The 12,612-nt window shown below is 40.7% G+C and overlaps 5 protein-coding genes across 5 annotated transcripts; 3 read left to right on the top strand and 2 right to left on the bottom strand.

Moving 5' to 3' along the window:
- Window positions 1-5,928: 5,928 nt before the first annotated feature.
- On the top strand, window positions 5,929-6,655 carry LOC108112222. Its single transcript, XM_017222040.2, has 3 exons — window positions 5,929-6,002; window positions 6,063-6,256; window positions 6,310-6,655. Exons 1-3 carry the CDS (start codon window positions 5,956-5,958, stop codon window positions 6,417-6,419), a joined length of 351 nt encoding a protein of 116 aa, XP_017077529.1. The 5' UTR covers window positions 5,929-5,955; the 3' UTR covers window positions 6,420-6,655.
- Window positions 6,508-8,344, bottom strand: LOC108112221 (serine protease grass-like). Its single transcript, XM_017222038.1, has 6 exons — window positions 8,005-8,344; window positions 7,790-7,953; window positions 7,521-7,734; window positions 7,423-7,462; window positions 7,171-7,364; window positions 6,508-7,115 (listed from the first exon to the last, which is right to left on the bottom strand). The coding sequence occupies exons 1-6, from the start codon at window positions 8,099-8,101 to the stop codon at window positions 6,706-6,708; spliced, it is 1,119 nt and encodes a 372-aa protein (XP_017077527.1). The 5' UTR covers window positions 8,102-8,344; the 3' UTR covers window positions 6,508-6,705.
- A 498-nt stretch (window positions 8,345-8,842) lies between these two features.
- LOC121530518 lies at window positions 8,843-9,219 on the top strand. The gene is made up of 2 exons (XM_041819688.1): window positions 8,843-9,054; window positions 9,128-9,219. The coding sequence occupies exons 1-2, from the start codon at window positions 8,897-8,899 to the stop codon at window positions 9,156-9,158; spliced, it is 189 nt and encodes a 62-aa protein (XP_041675622.1). The 5' UTR covers window positions 8,843-8,896; the 3' UTR covers window positions 9,159-9,219.
- A 14-nt stretch (window positions 9,220-9,233) lies between these two features.
- Window positions 9,234-10,017, top strand: LOC108112293. Its single transcript, XM_017222117.1, has one exon. It carries the CDS (start codon window positions 9,590-9,592, stop codon window positions 9,725-9,727), a length of 138 nt encoding a protein of 45 aa, XP_017077606.1. The 5' UTR covers window positions 9,234-9,589; the 3' UTR covers window positions 9,728-10,017.
- Window positions 10,018-10,526: 509 nt separating this feature from the next.
- Window positions 10,527-12,183, bottom strand: LOC108112085 (chymotrypsin-like protease CTRL-1). The gene is made up of 5 exons (XM_017221834.1): window positions 11,956-12,183; window positions 11,856-11,901; window positions 11,598-11,776; window positions 11,058-11,529; window positions 10,527-10,584 (listed from the first exon to the last, which is right to left on the bottom strand). Exons 1-5 carry the CDS (start codon window positions 12,170-12,172, stop codon window positions 10,527-10,529), a joined length of 972 nt encoding a protein of 323 aa, XP_017077323.1. The 5' UTR covers window positions 12,173-12,183.
- Between the last annotated feature and the right edge of the window lie 429 nt (window positions 12,184-12,612).

The following is a 12,612-nucleotide window of genomic DNA, read 5'->3' as shown; positions in this document are numbered from 1 at the left end:
TTGCAAACAATAAATTACTATTACAATGACAATTCCACCCGTACTCGCAGTCGGACATTTTTTTACGCTTCGGTTACACATTTCCGTTTCCGTTTTTTTCGCTTGCGCTAAGATATATCGTAACCCATGATCAATGCAAGATCACGTTCTGATTCTTTGGTATGAGCCAGTGAAGCCAGTCCACAATGATGTCTAGAAAGCAAGAAGAGATGGCTGATAAACAAAAACAAAGTCCTCTTGGTTAGCCGGATGTCTGACCAGCTGGCTGGATTAACACTTGAGTTTTCTGGCAAAAAAGGAGAAGGAAAAATCCAAGGCAAATAAAGCAGCAGCAGTAGCAGCAGCAACAGCAGTCCCAGACACATCGACTTGCGCTAGACTGGGCAAAGAAAATATTGTTCCTGCCCCGCCGGCTAATGCCGAAATGTCAAAGCTTAAAGTCCGGGCAGAGTTAAGACTACGGGTACGGGTACGGTAATGCTGTGTTTTCCTTTTGGCCCGCCTTGTGTTTTAATCAGTCAGCAGACGTCAGAAGTAATTAAGTGAGTCTGGAGCAGGAGCTAGTTGCTAATTGAATGAGCTTACCTCGGCCGGTTTCCACTCGGCGTTTATTTGATTTATTAATTTGGCCAGGCCGCACTCCGCCACTGCCACAATCGATTACCTAAAAGGAAACTGGCTCGAACTGGCCTTCGATTGCGGTGGTCTTCCTTCTCGGCCAGAAAGGAAGTTTGCGTCAGCTTTTATTTACGCAAACCGAAACATATTAAAAATTTACGGCTCGTTTACTGCGATTTGTTCAATTAAGTCGATACGTTTCCGGGACTCACTTTCTTCCCATTCCCATTCCCTTTCTTCCCAATCCCAGGATCCTTGTCCTTCGACTGCCACCATCAAAGTTGGATGGCAACTTCAGTGTGCTTCGTCTGCTTCTCTTGGCTGCCACTTTTAATTTTCTTCAAGTTTATTTGCCGCTTTCCTGTGATTGCTTCATCCCTTTCATTCCGTAAGCCCCAACCTTCTCCTGCTCCTGCTCCCCATCAGAAGCTTTCCTTTTTAATTTTTATTGAATTGGCTCTTGTTACTGCTTAGACTTTGGATTGAAATTAAACGAGCGTGGTTTATGGCTGCAGTCGCCGTGGAAGGAGTGAAATTTAATCAAGTTATGCACTGCTTGCTGCCAGGGTGGCTGCCAACAAAGAAAACAAGTCTCGAGTGGCCGGCCATTGTTTAAGCCAAGGCAAAACTTTGCCAACTCCAAACTTAATTAAAAAAAAAAAGAAAAGAAAAAAAACGAGTGATTCGCACATTTACAGCCCCTTCTGCTACTGGATCATTCCCTTGAGCCAATATATACGAGATTATATATATATATATCCCTGGATAAGCACATATTTGGTTGAAATGAGCCTACTGCCCACACACACAAACACACAGCACAAAGCTAATGAAAGCCTCGACCGCGAAATTGCGCGTAACTTGGCATAATATTTGACCAATATGGCTAATTGTGTATACGCCGTGTAGGGCTCGAGTGCAGGAACTGACTGCAAGCCGACCGCAATCAGGCAAACACACACGTGGAGCAACCGCCACAAAGTGAAGCCGTGCACATCAACGTAATAATTGTAATAATACAAATGCCGACACTTGCGGACAACAACTGCGTCCTGGCAAAGAGCCAGGCAGCAGGTCAACAAGTAAGTCTATATATATATATATATATACATGTACACAAGTGCAACCAACATCTCCATCATCGTCGTCATCATCATCGCCGTCCTGATGGCCTGAGGTTGCAGGTCGGAGTTCGTAGGTCGCCAGTCCTGCGCTTGATAATGCTGTTGCGTCAGGAAACTTGAAATGAATTTGCATAAACTTCGGGTCTGGTCCCGAGTCCCAAATTGAAATATGCCAGGCTGCCAAAACAAAAGCCAGCGAACGGCAGCAGCAGCAGCAGGTGAAGGAAGAGCCAAAGCCTTCCCTTTATACTTCGCCCTTCGTCCTTTGCTTTACCCGACAAGGGTTAAGAAATAGGTTTTAGGGTTGCCACGTTGGCAAGCTGACTTTATTTGCAATATGGAAATATTTTTCATTACCTTGTCTCCATCTGAACCATTTTCCTCCCCTTTTCCATGTCAATCGCTGGCTGTCAAGACGCTGGATCTCGTATCTGCACTGCTTGTGGTGGTTCTGCATGCGGATATGCGGATGCGGCTCTTGTCTTGGCATATTTTATGGCAATATTTTTGATATTCCCTGTTAGTCGCTCAGCCACTTATATGCCAATTTCGCAGCCAAACTCGTCTGAAGTGAAGTGAAGCATGGCCAAATCTTTTTGGGCTCTGGGCTTTAACTTTTATCGAACAAAGGACAGCTCTTAATGGAAGTTTAAGCTGCAGTCAGCACTTAGAATGTTTAAGGGAAAGATGAAAGTGTATGCCCTGGCTTTAAAGACTTTAAGACTTCAGATTTTTTTACATTTTTACATATTACTTTTAACTAGCAATAAATATTTGTAACTGAAGTTAAAGTAATCCTCTATTATGTAAGTAATATGGGATTATATATACGTATCCATAGCTCTCCTGGCACTACAAACAACCGTGACCATATGCCAACCAATCGATCCCGGTTAATGGCCACTCGACCTGTACTGACTGCACTCAAAGTGCCTCTGCTGTTTGCTAGGCTGACAGATGCGGATGTGCTGATGAGGATATTGCAAATGTGTGGATATGCGGATATATGTCGAGAGTACGTCGCTGAGAGGGAAAGTCACAGGAGCTGGTCGAACAATTGAGCAATTGAGAACCAATGATGACTTCATCGAAAAGCATATATGCACTATACTCTGGTTACCAGGAGATATGCAGACTTGCGGCATTAGCGATAATCCGTAGTTTTGCCAGATTGTGCTTATGCCACTCGCTTAAATTGAATTGCCACGGCGCTGCGCCAGCGACTTTTAATGCGTTCCATGCAAATAGAGGCGCTGGCTCCTTCAGCGCCAACTGCCGGGCACGGACAACAATTACGCGCATTATCCTTTCGACTGGACTCGGACACGGACACGGACACGAATCCGGATCCGGACGATAACACGGCGTTTGCTTAAACAAGCATAAATGCGAAACGCTAAAAGGACACTAAAAACGAAACGGAAAAGGAAAATGTAGATTTCCTTGGACGAAAGTAAAATGCTCTAAAAATGTTAAAAAGGTAAACTTTTCATTTTGCCTGATACAAAAAATTTATACGAAATTTTCTACATGTTGTCTACATGTTTTGTTGTCTTAAAACTTACAATAAAAATGCAAACACTTAAGTAAACTTACAACAAATATGTCTTTATTTTGTTTAAGTCGAAAATTCGAATAGCTTTCTTCTTGTAGTAGCGTCAAGTAGCTCGACCTCGAGCAGCGTATAAAAAAGTGCTCTGCAATTTTAATTTGGCTAAGTAGCAGCCAGTGACAGACAGCGGCACTAGGATGCGAATACCTTGTTAGCGGGTAAGAAGCGGATTCGACCTAGAGATACCCTGCATTTCCCCAGGGAATTGAGTGCCCTTGGACCTAATTCCGTGGCCCAGAATGACCGAACTTCTCCGTAGCCCTGCTACCCTGTGGATCTTGAAAAAACGCTAATTTAATTTTAACTTTGTGCATCCTTTTCTCGGACCTTCTGCAAGTCCTTCCTGGCTGTTTGGCTATATATATATATATATATATCCTCATTCCATCCGCCTTGTGTTTGATTTCGCTGTCAGCGTCTTTGGCACACTTTTGCAGCGCATTAGAGGGCTCAACTTTTGGGCGAGAGTGGGCGGAAAGTTAAAGTCAGAAACGGAGATGGCGGGGAAAAAAAATGCGACGCGAAAGAGTAAAAGTAAAATATTTGTCCTGCCACGGCCATTGCAAGTGAACAGCGCTGATTGCGGCACTAAAACGAAACGGGTTCTTGTGCGGCGATAAGATTTCCAACACTGCCATCCTCCCGTTACCCAGACTCAGCCAGAAGTTAATCGGTCCGAAGTTTGGCCATCCCGAGTCTAATGTGCTTGGCCAAAAGTTTTTGGGCCCGGCTCAAAGGCAGTTGGCACCTCGGACCGCTTTCAGTTATTTACGCAACGTCGCCTGAACCTGACAATCAGCAGCAATTTGCCGCAGCTCCTGGTATCCCCCATTCGTATCCACATCCACATCCGTATCCGAATCCGAATTCTTATTCAGAAAGCATCCGATAAACATAACAGTTGTTGTCGTGCCGCCGGCTCACACCTTGGAAATGGATTTTAGGGTGGGTTCTGGGAAGCAGTGATGAGCATAAAAAGGTTGTAACAATGCGTAGGGCTTTGAAGTAGATTTAAATTTTAAAATATATTAATGGTGAAATGCTCAATTTGTTTTAAGAATTTCAGACCTTCAGTTTGTATTTGATTTTTTTTAGTTTATACAAATTTTAATTTAATTTTGTATTTATTTATTTAATTATAATTTAAACTTCATTGACATGAACTCTTAATATTTAAAATCTTAAATTTAAAAAAAGAGGTTACATTAACCACCAACTCCTTTAAAAATAATAACAAAAAAAGGTCAAATTGTCACCTCTGTTGGTTTTCGGTGGTTTTTCAGTGGGTGGTGTGGCCGTTTGATGGCGGTTCGCTGCTGCCAACAAATCGTCGCCAGCTGGCGGCGACAATAAAACGTTTTACAATGTAACCAAGGCGACGACAAGGAGCAGGATCCGTGTGGCCATGTGTGGCCAACAATGTGCAACAAAGTTCATAATTGTTTATGGCGACGGCTTCGATTTGATTTTTATGTCTTCAAGGGCTTGGGAGGGCAGTGATTGAGCGTCGGCCCAGCGATAACAGGAGGTCATATAAGCCTCATGCCTCTAAATGTTGAGGGAAGAAAAATCTCAAAAAGTTTTTATTTCTAGGGTCAGCAAACTTGTAAGGCATTTAAGGGACTTTTATTCCTAGTTTAAATCAATTAAATATTTGTTTAGATTTGTAAAGAAAAATATTATTTCTATTTTAAAAAGAAACTGACTGTCAAAGAAAACCATTTAAAGCCTTCCAAATAAAATGAAAAAATCCAGAAAGGGGATTAAAAATCCCTTGCATTTGGCCCCATGTACTCGTATTGTATCTTCAAGATACAACATTTTAAAACATAAGTCGCTTTTCGTTCTTCACTTGGCTTAATAGCATAGAAGCATTAGGGATGAAATTTCAGACTTTATTATTCCCCATCCTGTGGGCTCCAATCCCCCTAGCCTTTTGGCTTCATTATATTGAAACTTTGACGTCGTTCTTTTGCATAATTTACAGCACGCTTGAATGCAGCAGCGAAGTATATTTCTATAACTACACCGAGGATGGATGAAAATGCGAAGGAAAATGGTAGTGGTCGGAGAGGGATATGGAGGTGAGGTGAAACTGTGCGTGTCGGTTGTCAACGTTACTACCTTGGCACATGCGAAACGTGAACTTCGAGACATCGAGTTAATGATTCGCACTTGTTCGCCCCGGCCACCACGCCCTCTCGACTTTTGTACACCAGTAATGAAGTTGATTTATTGCATTACAAGACATTCAGGGTACCCTTCGATTTCTTTAGCTCAAAACACACTCGCACTTACACACCCAAGAGCAATGAACTCTGTATCAATCGAATCGAAGGAAATATGCAGACCAAAATAGATGTGCATTGTGGCTGGCGGAAGATGCAGCTGAACTGCATCTGTTCCGCTAGTTCCGTTGGATTGAACTATTTCCTAGATATCTATAAATAGACGGTATACCCCCGATCTTAGACACGCGTCTGCGATTGTCTTGCCGTCTAAGTGTTAAATTTAGAATGTGGAGAAGTAGGGCCCGTCAGCCACCCAAAAAAAAACAGAACCAATGTCTGGAGCTCCAACTTCAGTTTCTTCAGAAGCGCCATGGAGTGCAGAGCTGTTCCCATTCTTCCCACCTACTCACAAGCCTGGTTGGTAGTGCTTAGTATCTTAAAAGTCCGAAAACCTAAAGATTATATGTCCCCAAACAGCGGTACTTCCCTGCCTCGAAAGCCATCCCTCTGCCGGACACTCTTCGATTACGGACCTCTTAATGATCCTGTGATTATTCTCATTACCCTAGCCGTTGTGGTTGGATCTTTCTGCCTCCTCAGTGGTTTCATTCTGCTCTGTGTGGTGTCGAAAGCATGGCAGGATGAGACATCCGAGGCTATTCTGCTGATGGGTAAGTCGATCTATCATAATCTTAGAGTCCCAAGCTAAAGTTTTCCTTCCCAGCGATTGGATTCTTTATCACTGCCCTCTCCTGCGTATCCTGGAAACTGACAAGAGCCCAGCGAATCAATCATCTAGTGGATGTCCTTAGTGTAGAAACCCAAACTATCTGACTTAAGAGTATTATTTATCGGTCATAAGTAAACCAACTATAGAATAAGTGAGAGACAAACTGAAGCGTACAAAGATGAACACAATAACTTTATTTATATTTCATTGATTTAATGGTAAAAAAAGAAATTGATTTCATTATCTTAATGACCTATTTGCTAATCTTTTTTGCTCTTATAAGTAGACAGACAGCAAGCGATTAGAAAAGCACTTAAAAATTATACGATTTCTAGTTAAACAAACCTTTTGTAACCTCTTTTAAGAATATCAACTCATGATAGCCTAAGCCTAAGCCCTAATGTTCTGGGTTATCCAGGGTACAAATCGAGTAACATCTGTATAGATGGCCGAAGACCCAGCGCCGCAATCTCTTGGTCCCTTACTGACGATACCTGTCTGAACGAAACGCTGTTGGCCCAAATACAAATAAGGAAATAATAGAGGTCCTCCGGAATCTCCTTTGCAGCTGTCCTGTTGATAGGCACTGACACACAACTGATTTCCAATGAGCGAAATATTCCGATCATGATTGCATTGGTCGAGTGTCAAACGTCTCACACTGGCCTCTTTGGGCACATCGGATGGCATATCCCCCTCTGTAATGCCCCAACCTGTGACCTTCTGGTTCGGTCTTTGATTATTCCAAATACTCTGCCTTACTTCCTCATGCAGAGGCAGGCAAATGGGTTTGATAAATTCTGTAAATTGGAAAGACTTAGTTTTCTATTAGATTGATAAATACGGAATATTCACTAGAGAACTCGACGGATCGTGCCAGACGGACCAAGGCAATGTCATAGTGAAGTGTGATATTATCATAACCCTCATGCACAACATAGTTTTCCACTGAAACATCCTGGTATGGAGGCAGACAAACTTCCGTCGAGCCGTAGGTCTCACAATCCCGCTCTGTTGAGATCTTGTGCTCTCCCAAACGAATGGTAATCCTAAAGGAAGTTCGATCTCGTTTAAATCTTATTTCAAATCCCATTTAGCAGTACTTACAGCGAATCTAATATGCAATGGGCAGCTGTTAGGATATAGCCTGTTCGAAATAACTTATTAACAAAGATTCTCAAAGTCGAAAACTACTCTAAACTTACGCGACGTAATCAATGTGCCTCCGCACTTGAAGGCGGTCCTCTCATGGGCATCTTGTATATCGTATTTGAGCAGGACCATCCAGGGTCGAGAACCCATTCTGATTTCATTTCCCCCAGTGACCTTGTTATCACCGAATACTCCGCACACCGGTTCACTGGCCCTGAGCACCTCCAAACCCGAATCATTGATGGATTCCTCACAGCATACAATTGTCTATAAAAAACTGAAATCACACACCACACTTTCTCCTTGGAAGAGTGATACTTACTTTACTTTTTTCAGAACAAAGGCAATGTTTAAATATTTCAGTTTCTCTGGGTGTCAGCTTCACCTTCGCATTCATCTTTGCCACTATATCAAGGATGTATGGACATTGTCTGTAGTCTACACATTTACCTGGTTTATTATCGAAGGTGGTGCAGTATTCGGGATCTTTTAAAGATAAAGGTTACTAGAGGTTAGCCTTTGTTAGCTGTTACTTACAGATTTCCTTTGTTTGGTTACCAGAAACATCTGCCAGGCAGAGTTCCTCACCCAGAACAAGGAATATTGCCAGAAACCAAAAACGCAGCTCCATCATTGCTCCTCGAAGCTCAGATCGCAACTGACTGCAGAAAGTCAGTCCAGCTTTTGATTAATCTCAATGGATGCTCTGCTTGCGAGCCACTCTATCATGATTAAATGTCTCAGTGGCGTGGTAAGAAGGGTTTTGCATTGCAAGTTGGAAATTTTGATTACATATTCCAATTATAGATATTTTTGGAGATAAGGAATATTATTAAATAATATTTTGTAATATTTTTGGGGGTTTTTGATTTTAGGTTTATACGAAGCATGTCCATCAGAACGATTACATTTAAGACTTCTTATCATTACAAAGTAATATACCTGAATTGATTTAAAAATATTATTAATCAATATAGATTCATTGAGTTCTTGAACCAAAGATTATGTAATCAGTTTACGCCGATATTTTTATTTTAATTTTAAAGCAAAATATATTTAAAACCCTGTTTCGAAAGAGACTAATAAGAAGTCATAAACATATTTAATTTATTATATTTAGAAACCAGAACACGAAAAGCATTTTTTATACAATAAAAAATCAAAACCAATATTCAGAACCTTCTATACCTATACCCATATATTTTCTCAGTATATTTTCTCTCAAGATAATTTTCTTTTGTCCTACAAGTTGCCAATCGTAGGTAACCATAACTAATTCCTCACCCCATTTCGCTCTCTCAGACATGACCTATCTCTCAACTTCTTGGGCGGGAAAAGAAGGCAGCTGCTTCTGACTACCTAAGATCGATTTTCCTTCTGTCCTCAGTCCGCAACGAGACCTCATCGAAGGAAGCCACACTTGCAAAACATGGATCGGGATTTACCCCTGCACTGGACCCTGAATCCCATTCGGATATCACGAAGTCTTTCATTGAATACTCTTTCTCTATATCGAAAGATTTCCCGCAATATGTGGCGCTGCTGCATCCAATTCTGTCACAGCCCCAAGTTTCAGCGATATGTTAGGTGAGTTAAATAGTTATTATATATATACAGAGAGAGAGAGAGAGAGAATCCCAACTTTATCTTATTCTTACAGATTCATCGAGTCCAGTCTGTGTCAGTTCTAAAGAGCAATGATCCAAGAAAATGCGCAGCTGCCTGGTCGCATTCAAACTGATTGCTACCGATTTGCAATCATCACACGTAGACGATGCCAAAATGTGTTAGTTGAATATATTATAGCCAAGCTCGGTGCGGCAGTCAACGATCTTGTTTCGGAGAGGTTTGTCAATTTATTCTCGTTCTTAGAATGCAGTTAATGCATGCTTTTGTGGCAAGACGCCAGCCGATTGGGGCATTTCCAAGCCGGCAAATATGGGAAACTACCCTTAGGCCGGCGATCCCACAATACGACCACCAGTTGGGGGAAAAACACACTCGCTTTGGAGCTGCAATAAATTCCGTGGCTATCAAGCCGAGAGCTCAGTCTCGCTTCAAAATCCGACGCGTTAAGATTGCTAATTGCTAAGCTCCAACCAGTTGTCGATCATCAGAGAATATGGAGAACATACGATTCGTGGGACAAGCTCTCAGAGCCCTGATCTTAGGCAGCCTGCTCCTCCTGATGACAGCCATTTACCGGGACGATAACCACGCCGGTTCCCATTATATCCATCCAAGACATACAGTGCAGTGATGATTACCATGGTCTCCGAATTTTCAATTCAACCTAGTCCACTGTCGTTCGAGAATGCGCCAGAATAACCGGTTCGGATATATTGCCGGTTCGACGACATATCATAATTATCGACTAACTGCACAAATAATATTATATTTAGCTTTAGAAATATATTATTATTTAAAACTCATCCCCTCGTAAAATAGGTTAACTAATCTTGTATATATTATAAAAAAATATATAAATGTGTTAATTATTAAAATAACAAGTAAGAATAAATGAACATCACAAAGAGTTCTTAACTAATATTGATTTGTTTTTGTTTAAATTACACGTTCAACGGTACTGAGTCAACTTCCATGTGGTCTGAGTTCGGGATGGGCCCACAAAAATCAATTAGCAAGTTCCCCCTTCGCCCCTCAAACGGGTTGCAATTTGAAGCCACCCGAGTTTGTTGATAAAATAACGTATTTATTATAAGCACGTGTAGGCCAACATGAATTGACTTCAGCACGAATATCTTTCTTTATCCCTGACTTAATTTAAAAGCTGACCTTAGCTAATAACCCAAATCACGTTTATGCTATTGAAACAGGTGTTTCTCGTGTGGACTAGTTTTTAGGCTAACGGGGAATTTTTAATAGGAAAGATTTTTGCAATCAACAAAACAATGTGTGTTTCTTTCTAATATAAAATTTTTTAAAAATAATATTTTTTACATTTTATTTAATAGCATTTTATACAGACGCTAGCCACAACAACAATTCACGTATACTACGTACGAAGTAAGAAGTTATTTTACATTTCCAGAACTTAGTCAGGTTTTCAACCAGGGATGAATGAGGTGTAGAATGTATACTTTTACCATTTCGACCCTGTAATTAAAAATGCATATTTATCAAGGTGATCATTTAAAACTTCATCTATTGTACGCTTTTTATTATTAGTAGACAAAAAACATCATTTAAACTTAAAATTAGTATAATCAAATGTAAATTATTTATCATATTCTAATCAAAAACTTCAAATAAGTCGAAATTCTAAATTTCATATAAAAACTAGAATTATTAGTTTCGTTTTTAGTTTCTTTTATAATACTTAAATAATCTATACAGTCTATACTATATTTTATGTTTATCAATGTGTTAAAAGAGAACTTTTAATGCGCTTATTCATAGCATTTCCCAGAAGCATTAAAGAGCTGATAAGCTTTCTTATTATGTGGATTGTCAGCTTGAATAAGAACTAAGTTTTGGTTTAGCAAAACACATTATGGGGCTTTATAAAATAAATAATTTAATTCAAAAATCGTAGCTACAGTGTAAAACTTTTCCTAGAGCCTTCTTACATGAAATCCGAGAATACCGGTAATGAAACATTCCGGTTGGATGGGAAAGGGACGTGCATATCACTCACGGGTGAAAACTGCCGTACCACCCTTTCGATCCAGTAGCCGTAAATCGAAAGATCCGTGATGATGCTCGCGCTCTCGCACTTATTGTTTATCCAACTTGAGATGCCCAACTGGACGTAGCGGTCCTTCTTGTTGTACATCATTTTTTGTATCTGCGGGCCGCCGGAGTCACCATGACACAGACTGCTGTCAGTGTTGCCGGCACAGATCTGTCCGGAGGTCAAAGGTGTATTAAAGATATGGGTGCATGTCACATTGGGTAGTCGGTTGATTCGCATTGTCTGGAGAACGTTGCTCGACCTGCTGGTTTTGGTCTTTCCCCAACCGGTAGTGGTAAACCAGGTCAAATGATCCACCTGTACTTTCATCTGATCGTCTACAAATATGCAGATAGGCAGAATGTGAGCTATAAAAGAAGAAGAATAATCTTGATTAGAGAAAAAGAAAATCTATACTGGCATTAACTTAACCCACCATGATATTCCACCCTACTCCCAAGACGCAGCAAACCGATGTCGTTGCTATGCTCTTGAGAATTGTATTTCATATGCTTGAAGGCCATGTCCACATCGTACTTTTGGGCCCTTCCCTGACACCAATAGCCAACGCAGTCCACTTTTGTTTTTATATTGTACTCGCCCAGGTGAACCGTTCTGTAAGTAAACAATTATTATCCGTTCTTTATAGACTCCAATTGTTTTTAATTTTCATGTTTCTTAATAGATTACTTACATATTTAAATCATCGGGAATGCAATGAGCCGTCGTCAAAACGAACCCTGAAAGGTAATCTTTTAGTATTAGCTTGACAAGAGTTCAAATTTTCAACGTACAGTGATTAATAAGCGTGCCAGCGCAATTATATTCGGTTGGGGTTTCCAAAAAAGCCATCCATGGATTTTTTGCCAATTCTGCATTATCACCGTTAGATATCCTAGGACCCCAACTACGTACAACTCCACAATCCTCATCCAAGATTGGAGATTTCTGTCCTTGTACTTGTAGCCACAGGGAGGCTATTACTGTTATGACGATGACGGAGTACATCATTGCGCCGCGAGCTATTCACATCAACTGATGCTGCGATTCTTGAGAGCAGGCCGCAGAGGCATTCTTATCGCCGGACAATTCCGGGGAATAACCTATGTCCACTGAGAGAATATAGCTAAGCAATGACTTACGAAGAACATTTTGTAGTTATGACTCATGTTGAGTATTCAGCATTCAAAGGTCAATAAATTTCTCAAGATAAGCTTATTTTTATATATATTTGGCGTCCATAATAGTATAATGTGTGTCTTAGTTTGACGTTGTATAATATTTTTTTCTCAATATTATCGAATTACCAAAGATTTTTCAAATCGGAACATTATTTCGGTATTTATGAAGAAATTTAGCTTATAAGGCCTTACATGGGCAGTGACGTCACTATCAGTTACTCAACATGCTTTCTCTGACAATAGGTGGCGCTTTGTAAATTTCCCCTAACA

Source organism: Drosophila eugracilis, unplaced genomic scaffold (assembly GCF_018153835.1).
Source record: "Drosophila eugracilis isolate 14026-0451.02 unplaced genomic scaffold, ASM1815383v1 contig_90, whole genome shotgun sequence".
NCBI classification, from domain to species: domain Eukaryota; kingdom Metazoa; phylum Arthropoda; class Insecta; order Diptera; family Drosophilidae; genus Drosophila; species Drosophila eugracilis.
This window is presented reverse-complemented; position numbering and strand designations above follow the sequence as displayed.

Coding starts and splice junctions, on each gene's coding strand:
- LOC108112222 (XM_017222040.2), top strand. CDS start 5,956: ATGGAGTGCAGAGCTGTTCCCATTCTTCCCACCTACTCACAAGCCTG. Junction 6,003..6,062: donor CCCACCTACTCACAAGCCTG/GTTGGTAGTGCT, acceptor GTCCCCAAACAG/CGGTACTTCCCTGCCTCGAA. Junction 6,257..6,309: donor CGAGGCTATTCTGCTGATGG/GTAAGTCGATCT, acceptor TTTCCTTCCCAG/CGATTGGATTCTTTATCACT.
- LOC108112221 (XM_017222038.1), bottom strand. CDS start 8,101: ATGATGGAGCTGCGTTTTTGGTTTCTGGCAATATTCCTTGTTCTGGGT. Junction 7,954..8,004: donor TAACCAAACAAAGGAAATCT/GTAAGTAACAGC, acceptor TATCTTTAAAAG/ATCCCGAATACTGCACCACC. Junction 7,463..7,520: donor AGGCACATTGATTACGTCGC/GTAAGTTTAGAG, acceptor TATTTCGAACAG/GCTATATCCTAACAGCTGCC.
- LOC121530518 (XM_041819688.1), top strand. CDS start 8,897: ATGGATCGGGATTTACCCCTGCACTGGACCCTGAATCCCATTCGGATA. Junction 9,055..9,127: donor AAGTTTCAGCGATATGTTAG/GTGAGTTAAATA, acceptor TTATTCTTACAG/ATTCATCGAGTCCAGTCTGT.
- LOC108112293 (XM_017222117.1), top strand. CDS start 9,590: ATGGAGAACATACGATTCGTGGGACAAGCTCTCAGAGCCCTGATCTTA.
- LOC108112085 (XM_017221834.1), bottom strand. CDS start 12,172: ATGATGTACTCCGTCATCGTCATAACAGTAATAGCCTCCCTGTGGCTA. Junction 11,530..11,597: donor GAGTAGGGTGGAATATCATG/GTGGGTTAAGTT, acceptor CTTCTTTTATAG/CTCACATTCTGCCTATCTGC. Junction 10,585..11,057: donor CCGGTATTCTCGGATTTCAT/GTAAGAAGGCTC, acceptor TTTTAATTACAG/GGTCGAAATGGTAAAAGTAT.